Source organism: Xyrauchen texanus, chromosome 43, assembly GCF_025860055.1.
Source record: "Xyrauchen texanus isolate HMW12.3.18 chromosome 43, RBS_HiC_50CHRs, whole genome shotgun sequence".
Taxonomy (NCBI): domain Eukaryota; kingdom Metazoa; phylum Chordata; class Actinopteri; order Cypriniformes; family Catostomidae; genus Xyrauchen; species Xyrauchen texanus.
Window position 1 is genome coordinate 14,625,642 of NC_068318.1, and position 20,022 is coordinate 14,645,663.

A 20,022-nucleotide genomic window follows, 5' to 3' on the forward strand; every position below is an offset into this window, starting at 1 on the left:
GCCAATGCTCGCGTGGGAATAATTGTTGCGCATGCGCACGTTTTTTGATATGGAGGCAGATGGATTTATCAATAAATCCCAGTCCAGACATAAATTGCGATTTACACTGAATTCTCTTTTATTCTTTATATTATTTAATGCCAGTATAATTATTATTTTTTTTTACAAACGTGTGTGCGTGCATATATGTTTGTGAGACAGACATCTTCTTTGCACAGGAATTTTGGCCTTCTGTCTTTCTGAGTGGCAAGCTTCTCAATGACCCTATTATTACAAGTCGGGAATGCTTTTGATTAAAGTTTTTTCTCCATGGAGAGCATAGCCAGAGCATTCAGTATTTCACACATTCAATCATCTTTGATAAAATGTGCCTATTCTTATCCACCTCTTCATTGTGCTTTCTTACCCTGATTCTGTGGCTTTCGCCCAGTTGTGTAGCTATGTTGACTGCCAAGGATTGCTAGCTTGACACTGTTGTCCATATGTTCTCTTGTAGACTCATGTTTCTTCATCCTCTCTGATAAATGTTTTAGGTCCCTTAATCCTTAAACAGTCCGTGTTTCATCTGTCCCTGTCATCTTAAAAAGTAGACATGGAAAGCAAAATAAGGCATTTGCATGTCTACATCCAGCTAGCCAAGCCTCAGGCCATAATATCGAGGCCGTTGATTGGCACATGAAAAAAGAGTTTCTTTTGCACATGAATATCTTGTGTCAGCATTGGTACTTGGCACTGCTCCACCGAGGGGTGCTGGGAAAAGCGCCCCAAGCATGCGCAGTCAGTGGTGGACAGTTGACGAGAGAAGGGATGAAAAGGAAGATAATTTTCCCCCAAATAATGATATATATTTTATATATTACACGTTATTACATTTTATTCACACACACACACACACACACAAAAAAATTTATTTAAAAAAGAAAGAAAAGACAAACACATTCTACCACATGGGGCGGTGCCCCAGCGCTCCCTATGGACCAGCCACCACAGAACAGGACACTAAGGATTATACATATAGCAATAATGTTAAAAGAGATGAGCCACTGACTTATCCTGGCCTAAATAATAGCAACCCAGAGAAAGGTGGGCCAAAGAAAACTGGCACCGCATCCCCTAAAACAGTCAATACTTATCTAATGGCTGCTGGGATTCATAAGGATGATGACGGTGAAACAGTGAGCATCTTAAAGATCGCCTATCCAGCACTAATAGCTTGATAGTGTTTGGAGCTTTACTTAGTCTACTTTCAGGAAAAGCAGACAAAGTTCAGCACTCATAATGGACATTATGGTTCTGGACTGTTACTGTTGCATATACTTCATAGTAATGCAATTATTCAACAATAATCTATTATAAATGCATACATTGCACTTCTATTCCAGTATCCAAATAGAGGAGCCCAAAATACTATTTCTTAAGTTTTAAACATTAGAAATATAACGTAAAGGTAGCACATACTAGGGCCAGGTATCGGCAACTACATCATGACACATCGCGATACAAGTCGTGATTCAATATATCTCAATCAATGTATCACAATATCTTAATTGGATGGATTGAAGAATGAATGCAAAATAACTTTATCTATGCCACTGGTACCAGATAAATAATATATAGATAAGATATCACCAAATGTAGGCTATCTGCATTTTTATGGATGCATTTTGTTGTATTATATTCTTGTATTTATATAAGGATATTTACACAAGCAATCAATATTTTTTTCTCCTGAAAAACATATACACACGTGTAACTCTGAGTCTTGTGGTACGCTAGCATTCGCAAAGTCTCGTTCACTTCGTCTCAGGGAACCAAGAATGCTAAATGATAAATTAATTTATATGTATTGTTTATTACATAAAAGTTCATTCAAACTATAGAAAGGACCATCTTTTAGTCATTCTTTAACATATTCTTTTTTTTGTATTCTTATGTACACTTAGTTTTTCACTTTTCGTCTTTTTTTAAACTTTTGATTGATCTGTGCATAAGTTTTGAAACACAAAGCATTTCCCTGTTCACTACATTGAAATTCAGGAGAACAAATGGTACAGATGTTGTCTTTTATAGATCAAACAATGTCTGCTATGTCTGAAAGCCCTTGTGCCATAATGAATACCTTTGCCATGGTAACTAACAACATAAAACACATTGAGGCCTTCACATAATCCATCTGGCAGGCAGCTTAGAAACCAACCATAAAAACAGAAAAAAGAATGCCATGATTTAGAGAAAGCAATTTGACCTTTCAATAAACAAAGTGGACATAATTAAGCATAGTCAATTTATTAATTTCAACTCGAAAAACCACACTAGAAGCAAACATTGAAAGAGTATAAAATACTTGCCAAAATACACAAAAATACTTTTTTCTATCCCAATTTACAACACTTTAATTCTGCATTAAATAATATCAGATGTATAAGAGAATGCACTTAAATATTAGCCCTTAAATTAAATCTTTTGCAGTTGTATTAACAGACCACCATCATAAATAAGGAACACCATAATTAATAAAATCATAAATAAAAAATGTTAATCACCTTCAATGCAGAACGGACACCCATTAGTTGCACTGCATAAATACATTTGAATATTCTGTATATTTGCTTGCTGATTTTATAAAGACATCATTAAAAATTATATTATTACCCTGAACTGCCATGAGCATGTCATAATATTTTTGAACAGCTCTAAAGTATAATCTGATGTCCAAATTTGTTATCATAATTCCATATTCCTCCAAGTATTTATCAACAAAGTCATATTGCTAATGTAAGATAATTACTTTTAAGAAAGTCAGTGTTTTCGTCTTCATCCAACACATATGCATTTTGCTATTTCATTTATCGAAATGATTGCATCCTCCGTTGTAATTTGAAAATTAAAACTTTTTTAATTATGAAAGTCTCGCAATGACCTCAAAATTGTCTCCCAATCAAAGGAAATGCCCCAAAACTTGTAATTTAGTTCCATATAAAAAAATGTGCCAAAGCTCCAAGCGTCATGAGGATGCTGGCCACATGGTCTGAGCTGGCTGCGCTTCTATTATACTGCCAGTCTGAGCGATTGTGGTATCCATGTCCATCATAGCCGTGGCCATACCGAGGTCTGCCCAGAGAACCCAGACCATAGCCGATGGCCGCTCCTCCGATAGCCCCCGCGGCTGCAGCACCTGCCAGTTTCAGCCCCTGCCTTGAAGAGCCTTTGCTCTGGGAAGGGGGCTCTTTAGCCCCCTGTCCTACTCCCTTGCTTTTTCCACCAAAACCCCGTCCAAGTTTGCAGTTGGCCCAAGGACAAAGTGTTGCAACCAGTAAAATCCACACCCACACGATCAGTAGCTTTTGATTAGCCATCGTTGTTATCTTCCCTTTTAAAGACAAAGGAAATATATTAGGCTAACATGCAGATATTTACAGTAACAGATCAAATGACAAAATCCTAAGATATTGTATGACTTGGCTTGTATGAAAAGAGGTACGACTTCCCATTCCCATAGAGACCAACCAAAACCAAAACAATACAGGCATTAACTTTTAGCTTGCCTCCTATCCTATCATTTATTTTCAGAAACGAAATGTCAGTAAGCAAAATATAGTTTGCAATGCTGATGTACATTTTTTCCCTTTTAAAATGGTTTAGGTTTAGGGTTTGGGTAAGGGGTTAGACAGAGTTAATGATTAGGTTTAGTTTGGGTTTGTGGTTACACTTTGTATAAGCCATACGTTTTTGTATGTTCCAACTTATATGACTTCTTACAATTTCGCCATTTTATACTGTACTTATTATTACAAATTTAGATAAGACTTAAGCATGGGTGACATGGGCAGTTGCCCAGGGCGGCATCTCCCCCCGGTCAACAACTTTGGGGGTGTTCTCGTTTAGAATCACCACCCCCGGTCAACAACTTCGGGGGTGTGTTAAAGCAGGTTTCGCCCAGGGAGCCAAACAAGCAAGAACTGCTACTGGACTATTGGATAGAAATCTAACTTGAATGTTTTTGTTTCAAATTTGTCTCAGGTCTGTATGATGATTGTTTGTAAAGGTTCCTATTAAATATTACATCCATATATTGTGTATAGTTCAGATTTGTGGAAGAATTTTTCAATGAATATGCTTAAACTGACAGTTAATTGTTCGGCTCAGTTCAAGGTTGTTCACTGGAACTCACATAATAAAACTGTTACATCTATTATTCTCATGCCATGAGGTAGAAACAATGTGTGCTTTTGTGTCAATGGTTTTGTATCAAACTTGCCAATACACATAAGCCCCCTTTACAAATAAAAATATAGCGCTTGCTCAAAATGAACCTCAGGATATCTGTTTTATTTAACAGTAGTCTGACTCTTTTGGTCAGTATTAAAGTGCAGTGAGTGGCAATGGTCATCTGAATCCAATTACATGCATCATTGCACATCAAGACAAATGCTGACTGAAAACAAGCAAACGTACAGAGAAATAATATGGATTAAGTGTACCTGGAAAGAGTGCTGTGAATCAATGAAGTACTAGTGTTGTAATGATCTATTATCTATGTATTGCATTGAATTAACAGATATCTTTATTGATGATGGAATTGCATTCACTTCAAATAATTCAACATTGTCATAATAGTTATAAAAGCATTAAATCATTTTAATCAGTTAAAATAAATAAACCTATAAACACCTTTAGAATACAATTTCATCTTACCCACGTGCATCCTTATATAAAACTATAACATATATGATTTATCTCAGAATTTTGTGACAGAAACATGTTTATCGTACTCCTTAATTTGCAAATGCCAACAAGGCAAGATCTTACCGTCAATGCTCCACCTGTTGCTACAAACACAAGAGTATTACCTGAAAATAGTGCTGAACACTGGCTTCTATTCACTGCTAGATGAACTGCTCAACCTCGCCGCGAGTTCTGCTCTATGTGGTAAACAACCACCTTGTGGAACAGTCACTCACTCAACAGGAGCGAATGACCGATCGGGATGCTAAATAGCCCCACCCCTTTGAGAACAATGGCACAATAGATGGAGATTTACAGCCTGGTACTAGTCTGTTGTCACGGTCAAAGCACATTGTAAAGCAATTTATATTAAGACTTACATCCCAAATTAAAACACTTCGATCGTCGACACGCTGCTTTTCCTCTCATGCCTATTATTGTTGACCATTATGATCACAAATCTCAGTTGTCATGGTAACAGATCAGCGTTGAGAAGAGAAAAAAGAACTAACAAAATGAGATAGGGTAGATTACACTTTTTGCCTATGGAAAAACTAAGAGACCTTATGTTGAAACATCATGTCTAACAATATCGAGCGACGTCTTTAAGACATCCAAGACATCTGAATGGACCCATGAGACCCATTCAAGTGGTGAAAATGTCAGAAATTAATTTCATACTCATTTTTCTTCCATCATATTTCTTTCAGAATGTTTTTTATTTATTTATTTTTATTATCAAAGGCAAAAAATATGTGAACAGACACTTGTAAAATACTTGTTAAATATAATTTGTTAAAATTATAGAAATAAAATATTTTGTTACAAAAAAAAAACATTACTTTATTACAAATTGTCTGCAATTAAATAATACAAATGCATTTCATTTACAAAGTATTTCTCTTCATAATTTGAGCTCTATATTCAAGCAGGTTTGTAGCAGCTTCTTTACTTTTAGAAAAAAAAATTAATAAATAAATACAATTTAAATAAAAACAATCACACTTATAGAGGCTCTTAGTTTGACCCAATTCATTGTTTCCTCATTTCTGAATTATCCATTGAAGCATATCTAGAGAAAGCCGTGGGATCTTTGGATATTGCATTACTAAGAAAACTGAAAACATGGTACAATACAAAATAATTCCTGAGAGATAACCATTTTGTTGCTGTTGGTGCTTCAAAGATGGTCTTCATATATAAGTGACACATGTTTGAGGAAAAAAAGTGTATCGAAAGTATCAGCTTTTTCAACTCAAGTAGTCTTATCAGCTAAAGACTGCATATATTTCTTGATGATTCGCTGCATATAAGTGTACCTGAAATAACAGGAAATAATAGGCACACAGGAAGGAAATGAGAGCACATTATCATTAAAATGATTAATTAAAATGAATAAATAAATAAGAAACACAAGCCTGTTTATCTATTTTGGTCAGTACCTTCTCTTTAGCTTCAGTATCTCTCTTTCCTCTTCCTCTTGCAGTTTGGTGATGAAGCTTTGTAGCACTGGAAGCTCAAACTTGATGTATTGTGCCACCTTCAGAACAAGATTGAGTATTACAACAAAATATACTATAATCACACTGTTGTGTACTTGCTACTATGTTCTGATTCAGTCTCTTACATCATAGGTAACCTCTTCCACCTGGTCTGTCTCCATTAGGAAGATTTTGCTGACCTGTTCACAAGGGCCTTGCAAAATTCTGACCGCCAGTGGATGGTCAGTCGGTTTTAGCTGATGTCTCTCTGGATACAGGAATAGGGAGAGGAACACCAGGGCAAATAGTGTGCAAAATGTACAGAACGCAAAGTCAAAAAAGATGTAACAAGACTGAATTTAACTTGGTTGCTCCAGTTCTGACGTACCTCCACTAGTGTGGACGAGATACAGGGTAAATTCATCTGGGCTGTTCTCAATCTTGAACTTGTTGAGTAACACCCGCAACACCTGTGTTGTGGTCATGCAACTGTTGACACGAACATTGGTCACAGAACCAAACGCTGGGGTAAAAACGGCAGTCTGTTTGAGAGAAAGTATTATTTTAATCAACAAGTGAGTGACAGTCTAATAATGCACACTGACAAGACACAAGAACACAATTTTTTGCCTTGTGGTTGTAGAAGTGGCCATTGAAGGAGCATCTGTGTCTGTTGAATCTCCTGATTCCAAGTCTCCGACCTCCAATTCTTCTCCCACCGACATCACTTCTTATCCTGAGGAGAGGATCAGAGTGTGACGCTTCCTGCATTCCGTCATCTGTCCGATGCGATATTACCAAAACAAGACAGACATAGTCAAACAAATTTACAGAATAGAGAGTAAATGTCAGTGAACACACCGTAAAGTTCTTTTAAGATTTTGGAAAAAGTCAAGAATGCATTCACCTGCCTCTTCAACAAAAAATGTTTTACATATTTTACGAGTTGCCTATTTTCGTATGATTTTGTACGATTTAGTTTGTATGACTTTGTACGATTTCACATGCATGTGAGCAAATGCCTGGAAGTGTAAGCGCGAGTTCCATGCAGCGAGGTTTCAAGGACATGCTTATTAATATTATGCCCTTACTCAAACCCTCTTATATAAACCTAATCGATCAGTAGAGTGTGTAAACATGATAGGAAGTTATTGTGTAATGTAATTGTCATGTATTAGATGTAAACGATGTCCAGCGATGTCATTGGCTGCAGTGAAGGTCATACGAATTCATACGAGGGCAGTCGTACGGTATCATACGAATTAGCAGAATTTAGAAAATTCATACGAATCCTTACGATTTCGCTGTGAGAGTGTGGCCTCTTCTTTCTCTTCAACCAAGCTGTCTTTTGATTGGTTGTCTGCTGCAGTGACCTCAATGGAGGTCTGGTTTGTTTCATGATTTCTAGAGTGCAAGGAAGTAAAAACGTTAATGAAAGGATTGTTCTGTGCTGAATACAGATTCAGCAACATTATGGCTCTTAGTTTAAGAAAAATAAACAAAAATCACAGCGTAACACACTTACAATGGAAGTCTAAGGGGACATCGTTTCTGTGGGTTTAAAACAGGAAATGTTCTGTATTTTTGTTAAAGCCCTCGCATTAATTATTCAGAATTGTTTTTATTTTATTTTATTTGTCTCAATTGTTATTATTGAGGTGGGACTACTTGTCTAGATGGATGAACTTCTGGTTATGTATTACCAATGTAATTCCTGTGGTTGGAAATGTTTACAATAGGGATGGGTGGATCATTTTTTCGCTAATTTTTTTTTAACTAGTGATTTTATTTTTTAGATAACATGAATATTAATGCATCTCATAAGCTTAGAAGTGGAAAAAAAATATTTATAGTAGCACATTGTTGCATGACACCGGAACAATTTTTTTTTTTCTTGATGCACAGAAATGCTAAAATACACCAGCAGACAGACAGCACTCACTCTTTCAGCCATAGCACTAATTCAAACACGGAGCAGTGCTTTCCTAATATAATAACAGAAAAACAGCATCTGGAGTTATTCACACCAAGTAATGGCAAACCTAGACATGACATGTATTATAATGGGCTTGTGTAACCATTTTTACAGGTTTATTTAAAACATTGATAATTATCTTTAATCCTCATTAATAAATGATACCCTTATGAAAACTACCCATGGATTTACTGTAGTAATATTGTATTAACCATTACTAGTAACCACGACTGTAGTAACCATTTTTTTTATAGTTTTTTTTTTGGTAGTAACCAAGGTTTTGATCAAATTAATCATGGTTTTGCTACATCATTACTGTAGTATCCATATTGTAACTTGGTTTTAGTAATAGTAGCCATTTAATAATATCTATGGCTCATTTTGTGATTTTAAATGTTGCTTATTCTTACAAAAGGTAAACAAAGCAGCCTAATACTTTTCTGCTAAGGCCTATAAATATATATATAAAAATATTAAGTAATAATTTAAGTTGCTAATTTTATCCAAAGAATTCATAAATGTTTTATTTATTAGAGGTATCGGTATTGGTATTGATATCAGCAATATCTAAAAGTACTTGATATCGGATTGAAAAGAAAATAAGTGGTATCACCCATCCCTAGTTTGCAAACAGTTACATCATGTCGTTTTCTACCAGGTTTCTAGCTGCTTTACCGGATTTAAATGGTCATGACAGGAATTGAAATATTGGATAGAACAACTTTGAATAAGGTTAGTAAGCTATTCTATTTTACTAGTCTTATGTTAACATATAGTCTTGTTCCTACTATATATATATATATATATATATATATATATATATATATATATATATATATATACCTGTATATATATTTACAGTATATGCCAGTACTCAAATGTTGCCCCATAAAATTCCATTGCAAAGTGCTTTATTTATAGGATTTATTTATACTTGATTTAACCTATAAAAATACTTTTGTTGTAACCTAAAATTTCAGGTAAATTTAGTCAGATTATTGTAAGGTTACCTTACAAAATATATTTTATAGAGCAATACTATTTATTTATTTTAAAAATATATTTATAATTTCAAAAAACAATTTCACCTTGTCCCTTATTTTCTTTTAAAAAAGCAAAATATGAGTTACAGTAAGGCACTTACTGCAGTTCAATTAGTGAATGGGGACCAATTTGTAAATGTTAAAATACTCACAGTTTCAAAAGTATACCCACAAGACATAAACAATATGCATGTGAACATGTTTTTAGTGTGTAAAACTATATCCAAATTTACAACTTCATTGCCATGAGGATGTAAACCCCAAAACAAAAACAAAAAATTGACAATTTAATTATAGCTCAAATAATACACAAGTTTTAACAGAAGAATTAATGTAAAGGCTTTAATGAAATTAGAAGCGTCTCATTTCTGCCTTAAACACTCCAAAAATTGGCCCCATTCACTTCCATTGTAAGTACCTTTATTTAACCTCGATTGTTGCTTTTTTAAGAAAAGGAGGGATGTCAATTATTTATTTTGTTGTGGTAATCAACAGTCAAATGCTGTTGATTGATCTTAACTTATATTAAACCCAGAATATTCATGCATAGAAAACTGCTTTGAGTTTAAGCCCCTATGTGAAAGACTGTTTTGTATTTAACAACTTCTACATTGTGGATTAGTATGATATAATTTCTGTGACTTGTCTGTGCTGATGTCCGTTTCTGCACTCTGTGATGTTAGTGAGGGGTGTGGCCTGCCTGGCTCCTTCTCGTCTTGCATTTGCAGTTTGATCAGCCGCCGCACGCCCCAAAACACGTTGAGCAAACCGTCAATGATCAACTCTCCTTCCTCCTGTATAAATAGAAGTCAAGAAATCAATAAAACATAATACTTTGAGTCACTGGTTGTAGGTCTGCAAGAAGTTGGTTACATATCAAACTAACCTCTCTTTGTCTCAGCTGGAGAGCTTGTCCTTCATAGTAAATGTTATACGTTTTAAGGTGTGATAGAATAGCCCTCCTGTTACAAAAATGAAATATGGTCATGTTTATAAAAAACTGTAGCTAAAATTTATTTGTATGACCAGCAAGAGCAAAATACATTGCATTAACACAGGCGGAGTGACTTACTTGCTTACAAATTTGTTTTCTCCAATCTGCATCTTGTCCGAATCCACACTGTCCATGTTGGGTCAGTGGAGAAACTCTAAGAAGGCCTGTAATTAGTTGAAGCTGGCTCTTTCAAATGGACAGAAGAGAACTTTCTGTGATCAGAGATGAATCTTGTGACTTTTTGCATCGTAATCACAGAGCAGTCACACATACAAGCTCAACAAACACCAGAAGAGATAAACTGTGGCATGGCACATTTAATTATTAAAACAGGCTGTTGAAAGCACATGAGCTACTTTAATTTGAGCTTGAAGTTATTAATGACTAATGTAAAAGTAATGACAGAGAAATACTTTTATATCACAACCAAGTAACAACTTTCTGCCCTTCTCTTTCAACAGCAAGAGCTGAGGACAGTTTTAAATCAACATTTCAGCTTAGCTACTATCTATATAGTACATTTTTTTTTTTTTAGATCAACTGCAATATGAAATGCTGCTCACTTAAGGCCCTGAGTTATCTGAAATCTCCATTCCAAGAGCTTTGGAAAAGAACCTTGACATTGAGTAAAAGCCATGACAAGAAGATGCTGATGAGGGAGGTGACTTACTGTAAAAGCCAAACACGTGAGAGCCCGTCAGTGAAAAAGTCAAACTCCAGCAGCCCTGTAATAGAAGTAGGATTCAGAAAGTGTGATGGTACCAGCCAAGAAATATGGATGTTTTTAGGCTGGGTTAGCTTGTCCTCATTTAAACAGCTGTGTGGTATAGAACGTGTGTATTTGACAAGTGAAAGGACCCTTTGCCCCTCCCTGTAAGACTCTTCCTCATTGTAAACGCTCACACAGGAAGTCAGGGCTATTTTATTGTAATTTAGACTTCCTCCCATATGCAACAGATTTGCAAATGTTCTGCCCCCAACAGCAATTCAGCATGCAAGCCAAGATAATTACGAAAACAGATACCCAAAGCTCAGGCAGTTTACTGACCAAGACAGGAAGTACGCTCCACCAGAGAGCAAATACAAAAAGAGGCCAATAGAATGTGGGTAGAGGTTAAAATAGCGTCTCATGAATGCATGCCAAAACATCCACAGATGAGAAGATTCACCTGGGCTGATCTGCTTGAAGTATAAAAGAAAGTACAAGTGACCCTTTTCCAAATAAACAAACCAATCAGAAACGATGCATGTTATAAAACACTTGGTATCTTTAGATCTTTCATATCTTCCCACCTAGCAAGGAATGTTCCAACAACTGCTGTGGCTGGTATTAAAGTGATAGTTAACCCAAAAATTAAAATCCTCTCATAATTTACTCACCCTCATGCCATTCTAGATGTGTATGACTTTCTTTCTTCTGCAGAACACAAATGAAGATTTTTAGAATAATATTTCAGCTCTGTTGGTCCTCACAATGTAAGTGAATTGTGACCAGAACTCAGCAGGTCCATAAAGGCAGCATAAATCCATGTCTTGAGAAGTTATATGATAGGTCTTTAAGTCATTTTTTACCAAAAACTAAACTTCACTTTCACATTCAGCCACCTACAGGCCAGGTCTGATCAAAGGCGGAGATTTACAGTAATAAATTACTTAAATATTGATCTGTTTCTCACCCAAACCTATCATATTGCTTCTGAAAACATGGATAAAGCCATTGATGTTGTATGGATAATTTATGCTGCCTTTTTGGAACAGAGCAGAGATATTTTCTAAAAATCTTAATTTGTGTTCTGCAGAACAAAATAAGTCAAACACATCTGGGATGCCAGAAGGGTAAATGATGAGAGGATTTTCATTTTTGGGTGAACTATCCCTTTAAATGTTAGAACAAAGGTAGTGCTTAAAAATAAGGTTCCATATGTTAATATTAAGTAATGCATTAGGGATCATGAACTAAAAATGAACTTTTATTAATTTTGAATATATACATTTTTACCAGCCTTTATTAATCTTTGTTAATGTTAGTTTACAAAACACACAAACAAGCAAAAAAATAAATAAAAAAATGATTGCCCATTGTTAATGTTATTTCATAGACCAGGGGTATTCAATTAAAGTTTCAAGATGTCCGGTCTCTACATTTCCTTCCCAGCAAAAGTACGAAAAATAGCTGTCAGCAGTCAGTATGGCTTTGAAATTATGGCTTTTGTTTTTTTTGGACTAGTTATTGTAACTTTCCACATGGGCAGAAATAGTACTTTGTAAAAGAAAAACAAAAGTTAAACAGTCAAATTAGACTCTTTAAAGCAGAGATGAGGACACTGGCCCAGAGATAAAGCTAAAGCAGTGGGGTGTGAGGGATCTTTTCTACCAAAAGTTTAGGATAATATATTTCATAGAGTTCATTATTCGAGGGCACTTGGATATTAATATTACATGTTCAACATTTGTTTTCAAGCTGGTTGACAGCAGTCCAGTTTTTTACATTCTGAATATTTATTTTTCATTAGATACCTTTGTATGTTACATAGGAGTACTTTTGACAGATAAAATATAGGTTACTACATGGGGGTTCAGGGGTAACCCCTGATAGAAAATTTAAAAAATGTAAAAGTCTGAATGGACCATAACAATAAACCAAAAATGTACATCTTAAAAATTCTGTTTGCTTAAGTTAAGTATAAATAGGCTGACTGTCAAATAATGGGAATGTTTTCATCAGAAGCAGAGAACTGTCCTAGCCAGGCTTACTAATAATTTCTATTAATTATAATTAATAATCTGAGACGATAACATCTCTTTTTTGTCTTAACGTAATTTCCGGACTATTGAGCGCACCTGAATATAAGCCGCACCCACTGAATTTTCAAAAAATTATTATTTTGATTAAATTATTGATTAAATTTTGATTAAATTATTGATTAAATTATTATTATAAGCCGCACCTGTCTATAAGCCGCAGGTGCCAACCGGTACATTGAAACAAATGAACTTTACACAGGCTTTAACGAAACACGGCTTGTAACACAAATAAATAGGCTTTAACGAAACACGGTATGGCAGCGGGGGCATGGTCAAGCGCCCGTCCGGGAGAGAAAAGCGCTAAGGGCGCTTACATCAAGTGCTGAAAACTGTCACACTGGTGCCAGTGTGACAGTTTTCCCAAGAAGGACACGTGAAGCAGGGCACTTGACGTTCCAGGTAAGGCTTTTAATGGCCACAGCAATGTTTACAATCAATTTTATAAAGTTTCTCAATTCTTGGTCTTCTATGCGCCAACACTAGACTGACGTGTGTCTGTCTGTCACTCACTCACTCTCTGCTGCCTTTTTATGCCGCTCTCCCTACGCTTACTGAAATTAGACATTAGCTCAGGTGTAAGCGCCCTTACCGCTTTTCTCTCCCGGACGGGCGCTTGACCACGCCCCCGCTGCCACACACGGCTTGTAACAAAAAATAAAAAATTTGCAGTAAACAGTAGTCTAGCAAGAAAGTCATTGGTCACTATCTTCCTCCTCTTGTGCACATGAAACCACTGAAGTCATCTCCTTCGGTGTCGGAGTTGAATAGCCTCAGCTTTAGTTGTCTTTTTGCACTGAGTCAATTCATCACGCTGCTGTTTCCAACGTCTCCCGTGCAGCAGCTCTATTTCCTTTTCCAACAGCCAGATCAATCGCCTTCAACTTGAAAGCTGCATCATATGCATTTCTCCGTGTCTTGAGGGTGACAAAATGACTACCGTAATCAGAATGATGGGAAGTTTGAGCGCGCTCGATTTAATCTAAACAGTAAACAAAAAAGTTGTTTGACCTAACCCGTTCGGCAATTTCATTGGTCTAATGAAAGCTTCATGCCGCCAAAAAACTGAGCACGTCACAATGTTTTTTTTTTTTTTTTTTAAATAAAATTTGAAAGCGGGAAAAATCCATATATTAGCCGCGTCGTTGTTTAAGCCGCAAGGTTCAAAGCATGGGAAAAAAGTTGCGGCTTATAGTCCGGAAATTACGGTAATTTTCACAAAATTAAAACATAAAACTGTTAGTCATGAAAGGCATATAACATGATGATTATTAAAGCTAAACATAGATGGGAAAAGACGTTAGTCTAAAAAGGTGACACGTGAACTTGCCCTGTCACAAACAATAGGTTACTAGTGCAATGAAACTCCCCTAAACAGAGCCCAAAAGGTGGCAATACCCCCTGTGGAGTGAGATCTGAGACCTCCTGGAGGCTGCACTCCCCTAGGTTCATATGCCAAAATTATAGCTTCAACAAGCCAATGCGAGAGGCCTTGCCTAGAAATGGGATTCCCCGTGTGTGTGTTGGGGAGGGATGTTAAGAGATGAAGAGCTGATCACTCTTCCAAATGCGCTGGTCCTATCCAAGTACTGGTTCCACCCATGGGGCGGAAAAAGGGGGAGGGTGAAAAGCTCCATTACCTCACATGAAAATGCTGGGAAGCATTTAGGCATAAAGACTGGGTTGGGCCTGAGGAAAACCTAATCTCCACTAAGAGAGTATTTAGTGCACGAGGAATGAACTGAGAGAGCATGCAAGTCACTGACATGTTTAGTTGATGCTAAGGGCAGGAGCAAAGCTGTCTCTAAAGACAGCAGTTTTAGGGAAATGCTTCCCATGGTCTCAAAAGGCTGCTGAGATAAAGCTTCCAGCACCATAGAGAGGTCCCACTCAGGAACAGTTCTCCTGGTAACTGGGAGAGAACGGCAGGCACCCTTCATAAATCTATGAATCAGGGCAAGGAGACCTGCCCTTATCCATAAAGTCTTGCAAAAAACACAAAATATCAGAGACTGAACACTGATATGATGTGGATCCATGCCCATCACACCACCCTTCAAACACTTGCCACTTACAGTCATATAAGTACAGTGTGGAGGAGGCCCTAGTGTTTTGTATAGAAGCAACCTCACATGGGGGGACCCGTCGACCTAAAGTTTGTCCTCTCTCGTGCCAAGCCCAAAGAGCCACCCTGTCTGGGTTGGGGTGATATATCTCCCTGTTCACTTGAGACAACAGGTCTGTGTGTAGAAGTAGGGGCCATGACTGGGCATTCAAAAGAGGAATTATCTCTGCCAGCCACGGTGCTTTGGGACACCTGGGTGCTATCAAAATAAGGAAAAAGCACTTTGGGCCATGGGTGGGTTAGTGCTCCAAGCCAAGGGGCACGTCCTCGTCCTTTCCGAGAAGAACATAGGACAATGGGAGTTTTCGCTTGAAATGATTCAGAGCTTTCCATACAGTCATGAGCTCTAAATAATTGATGTGGGCCGAATGAAGCTTGGTCAGCCACGAACCATTCATGGGGAGGCTCCCCGACATGAGTTGGACGGGGGAACACACATGGTGGGCACTGAGAGAAAACCTCTTTTTTTGGATGGGTGAACTAGGAATATAAGAGTCCGGGAGGCATGTAGACTCAAAGCCCCCTGATTCCGTGCATCAGGCCGGCCATTTACGCTTAGAATTGGAGGGGGTAGAGTTGTGGGGTTTCTTGGTCACGGCCTTGGCGAAAGATGTTCTGCCCCAGTGCTTAGCGGAGGGTGGGTTACTCTCTTTAGGAGGTGGTTTATTGCATGGCTTTGCTTTACCAGGATGGTTGGGGGCTGCACGGGGGACGCCTGGCGTGGTGCCGCTTTCCTAGGAAGGCATCATTTAAACATCTTCCTTTTTCTTGTCATTGTTGTATCAAAGCAACAGCAGTGCCAAAGAAAGCCTGGCCAGGCTCTACCGAGGCACCCACGATACGGCGCTTATCACTGTCAGGGAGGCCTGACAGATTAAGCCAGAGTGCATGTTCTCCGAAAACTGAGAGATCTATGGAATGCAACTCAACCCATAGATTGTAGAATCTCACAAAGGTATTGGGTGTCAGCCAGCCCGCTGCTCTACAGATGTCTGCTACAGAGGTGCTGTTGGCCAGTGGCCACGAGGATGCCACACTTCTTGTAGAGTGTGCTCGTACCCGCAGTGGGGCGGGCATGGCCTGGGTCTGATAGGCCAATACGATGGCGTCAACTATCCAGTGAGCAAGCCTCTGGCAAGACAGCATTCCCTTTCCACTGTCCGCCAAAGCAAACAAAGAGCTGCTCAGAGAGTGAGACAAAGAACGCTTGCAGGTCTCCAACCCTCTTGATGAAAGTGAGCACAATCAGGAAGGTCGTCTTCTGCGAGAGGGCACTTAGCTCGACTGATTCTAGAGGCTCGAAGGGGGTTCTCTGAAGGCCCGTAAGGACCATGGAGAGATCCCATTAGGGAAACAGGCATGGACTGGGAGGGTTCAACCTCCGGGCGCCTCTTAGAAACCTGATGATCAGGTCATGCTTTCCTAGGGACTTAACGTCCACCACGTCAGTGCGGGCTGCTATAGCGGCAACATATACATTTAAGGTGGAGGGGGACAGCCGCCCCTCCAGCTTTCCCTGTAGGAATGAGAGCACTGACCCGACTGTGCACCTCTGCGGGTATTCGGATTGGGAAGAACACCAGTTTGCGAACACTTGTTTGATGGTGTCTACGACAGCTGGTGGTAGACCACTCAGATCTTCTGCATTCCGTCCAGGGGCCAGACGTGGAGGTTCCAGGGCGTGGATGCCAGATGGCGCCCCGTCCCTGAGAAAGAAGGTCTTTCCTCAGAGGGATTCCCCTCTTCTCGCTCTATAGCTGAAGACGGCACACATCAGTTTTTGCTGTTTGTTTGGGGGTAAGAGCACGCTGCTCTCGCGTTGCAGCAGGGCAGGTGCGAGCACTGCGATTTGCTTTAACAGGCAGAGTGCGTCGTGCTCGCCTCGCTTGCTTCCGGGAGTCAGCACTCACGAAAAGATCGTTCGTGGGGCTTGTGCATGGATTTGGCTGAGGAGCAAGAGACGGGTTGACCCCTTTCTCTCACTCTCTCCCCAAACCCAGCTGGTCTTTCACATGATCTCGAAGCGCGTTCCGACGCTTCTTCGGATCATGAGGTGGATCGCGACTCTCTTCCCGCCTCCGAGCTTTCCGTCCGCGATAAAAAATCTACGGAGGAATTGCTCGATGTTGTTACTCGTGCGGTTGCCAGATTGGACTGGCCACGCGAAAAAGAGACCCCCAAATGCTCCAAATTAGGGGATCGATTTTATCTTCCAGTCTAAGAAAGGGAACGCCTCATGGGTCCCTTCCCTTTCTTTGATAACCTCCATGAAGAGCTTTTTCGCTCATGGAGAACCCCTAAAAAAAAAAATATATATATATATATATATATATATATATAAATAAAAAAAATATATATATTTTCTTCCCGTGTTCACATACCCTCGACGTCATTATATTCATCGTGGGTGCTGAGGCACGGGGGTATTCAGTGATGCCGCCAGTCGAAGAGACGCTTGCGGGCTATCTCTCGCCGGGCTCGGCATCATCACTTAAGAAGCCCTCTCTCCCCTCAAAGCCTTGTAGGACAACCTCCACTTTAGTGGGAAGGGCTTATCAAGCAGCAGGTCAGGCTGGTGCTGCTCTGCACACTATGCTGTTTTTCAGGCGTACCAGGCTGACCTCCTGGATGACCTGAGTGTGGGTTCTGCGCTTGACGAGCAAGCCTCAGACCCACCTCGGTCCTGACTGAAGGGAGGCTCAAAAGCAAAGCGTGGCGAGTCGTGCTCCTCCTCCCAGGGATTGGGGACAGTCTGGCCACCCTCGCCAGCCTCCGAAGCAAGACCTCAGGACTATAAATTCTAGTAAGAGAAAACCCTGACGGTCTTGCGCCTAGATTAGGGGGTAGCTCCCCTCGGGACGGGGCGCGTGCTTCACTTCACCCCTCCCGGTACCCCCTCGAAGCCCCTCCATTCCCGCCACCTCTTGGTGTTTCGGGTTGCAGAGGCTTCCGTCAAAATTGGGTGTTTTTGCTGTTCCTGCATTTTATTCAGGACGCGAAACACCCGACAACCCCTCAACAGGAAGTGTTAAAATATAATACCCATCTCAGAGATCCTGGCAGCGTGGAAACTTCTGCCAGATATATTCTTTTCTGTGGGTCTTATAAGGGCGTCAGGATTTAATTCTCTCGCCGCTTTTCCGTGTTTCAACGGCGTGTTCTCACTACCGTAAACCGGATTTCTTTTTTTTTTGTAAAAAAATAAAATAAAATCAATCTCCTGGTTAAAGGGGCCATGGTATGTGTTCCCCTTCCAGAGAGAGAGTTAAGTTATTACACTAAATACTTCTCGTTTCCCATGGAGGGTGAGGGGTGGCTTAGATCTTAAAGCTTGAACTACCCATGGGTGTTCAAGTCCAAGATGATGCCTGTCAAGACGGTCGTGTCTCAAGGCCTACAACTCATTTGGCTGGTCACCATCGATCTTATGACGCACTTCTATACTTCATTTAGAAGTTCTGCCACAACATGGAAAGTTCCTGAGGTTCACTTCCGGGGGCGAAGTCTTCCAGGGTCAGGTGCTTTTACTCAGCCTAGCCCTTTTTACCTTTTTACTGCACATTCACAATGCATGATGTAGCGTTGGCTCCTTGCGACTCCGGGGCATCTGCATTCTGAATTAAGTAGACGACTGGCTGATTCTAGCGCAGTTCCAGGAACTGGCAGTTCAGCACAGGGACATCGTCTTAGCTCATCTGTTTCTCTGGGGTTGAGGCTCAACGCCAAGAAAAGCGTCCTCTCTCCCACTCAGAACACTGTCTATCGGGGCATCGTATGGAGTTCAATCACAATGCGGGCACAACTGTCTCCCGCTAGGATTGAGTCCATTCAGATCACCCTGAGCAAAGTCAGGCTAGGTCAAGGTTGCACTGTTATCAGTATCAAGGATTTCCAGGTCTCAGGGCGAACGCGTCCATGGTGATCCCTCTGGACCTTCTGCTCATGAGACCGTTTTTGTTGTGGCCAAAAGCCAGGGGATTTCTTCCAAGGGCCAAAACCCCTGGGCTAAATAGGGTTACGCGCCTCAGGCTTCGTTCCCTTTCTATGTGGTTCAGACCCCGGTTTTCTGCCTTGGGTCCCACTCTAGGTGCGTCTTGTTGTCGCAGACTGCTAACGACAGACACCTCCCTGACGGGCGGGGTAGCGGCCTTAAGTGGTCGTCCAGCTTAAGGGGATAGGAGGGTCGTCAGCTCGGTTGTCACAGTCACTGTCTCGGGTTGATGGCTGTATTTCTGGCCCTGAAATACCTCCTCCTGAGGCTGCCATGTCTTGGTGCGGGTGGACAATACAGCAGTAGCCTCTTACATAAATCTTCAAGGAGACCCACGTTCTTGTCAGCTGTATTTCTGAGACGTCGGATTCTCCTTAGGGCCCAGGGTAAGCTCCTGTCACTCAGGTCAGTTATATCCCTGGATGCCCATATACGGGAGCAGATTTACGGTCCAGACAGGAAATACCAACGGGGGAGTTAAGAACTCCACCCTAAGGTTCACCAGCAAGGGTTTTTGCCTCTTACTGATAGCACCGCGCTGGCCGAACAGGGCTTGGTTCTCGGAGCTAATCTCTTCCCTCGACGACTCGCCTTGGGCGATTCTGAACAGGAAGGATCTTCTATCTCAGGCACAGGGCAATATTTCAATTATTGTGGAATCTTTCATGTTTGGCCCCTAAGGGTACCAACTGAGGGACACAGGGCTTTCTCCTGAGGTTATCGAGACCTTTTTAAATGCCAGGCTTTTTCCACTTGGAACAAGATTGTGTGAGATCTTAGGGCAGAAGAGGACCTCTTCGCCTCTATGGATAGCGCAATGTCTCCTCTACTTCTCCCTGAAATCACCCAGCCCCCTTGGGTCTGGACGTTAAGACACATACATGAC

The 20,022-nt window shown here is 40.1% G+C and overlaps 2 protein-coding genes across 3 annotated transcripts; both read right to left on the reverse strand.

The window, feature by feature from the left end:
- Positions 1-2,966: 2,966 nt before the first annotated feature.
- Positions 2,967-3,356, reverse strand: sprn2 (shadow of prion protein 2). The gene has a single exon (XM_052115611.1). It carries the CDS (start codon positions 3,354-3,356, stop codon positions 2,967-2,969), a length of 390 nt encoding a protein of 129 aa, XP_051971571.1.
- Positions 3,357-5,435: 2,079 nt separating this feature from the next.
- On the reverse strand, positions 5,436-11,094 carry LOC127635911 (ras association domain-containing protein 2-like). 2 transcript variants are annotated; one of them, XM_052116200.1, is made up of 10 exons: positions 10,889-11,094; positions 10,297-10,404; positions 10,111-10,186; positions 9,867-10,018; positions 7,504-7,610; positions 6,837-6,985; positions 6,595-6,748; positions 6,353-6,474; positions 6,168-6,265; positions 5,436-6,044 (listed from the first exon to the last, which is right to left on the reverse strand). In XM_052116200.1, the coding sequence occupies exons 2-10, from the start codon at positions 10,350-10,352 to the stop codon at positions 5,981-5,983; spliced, it is 978 nt and encodes a 325-aa protein (XP_051972160.1). In that variant the 5' UTR covers positions 10,353-10,404; positions 10,889-11,094; the 3' UTR covers positions 5,436-5,980. The 2 variants fall into 2 exon arrangements, with proteins under 2 accessions (XP_051972160.1, XP_051972159.1); XM_052116199.1 differs by having other exon boundaries at positions 5,437-6,044; positions 10,297-10,430.
- Positions 11,095-20,022: the final 8,928 nt, after the last annotated feature.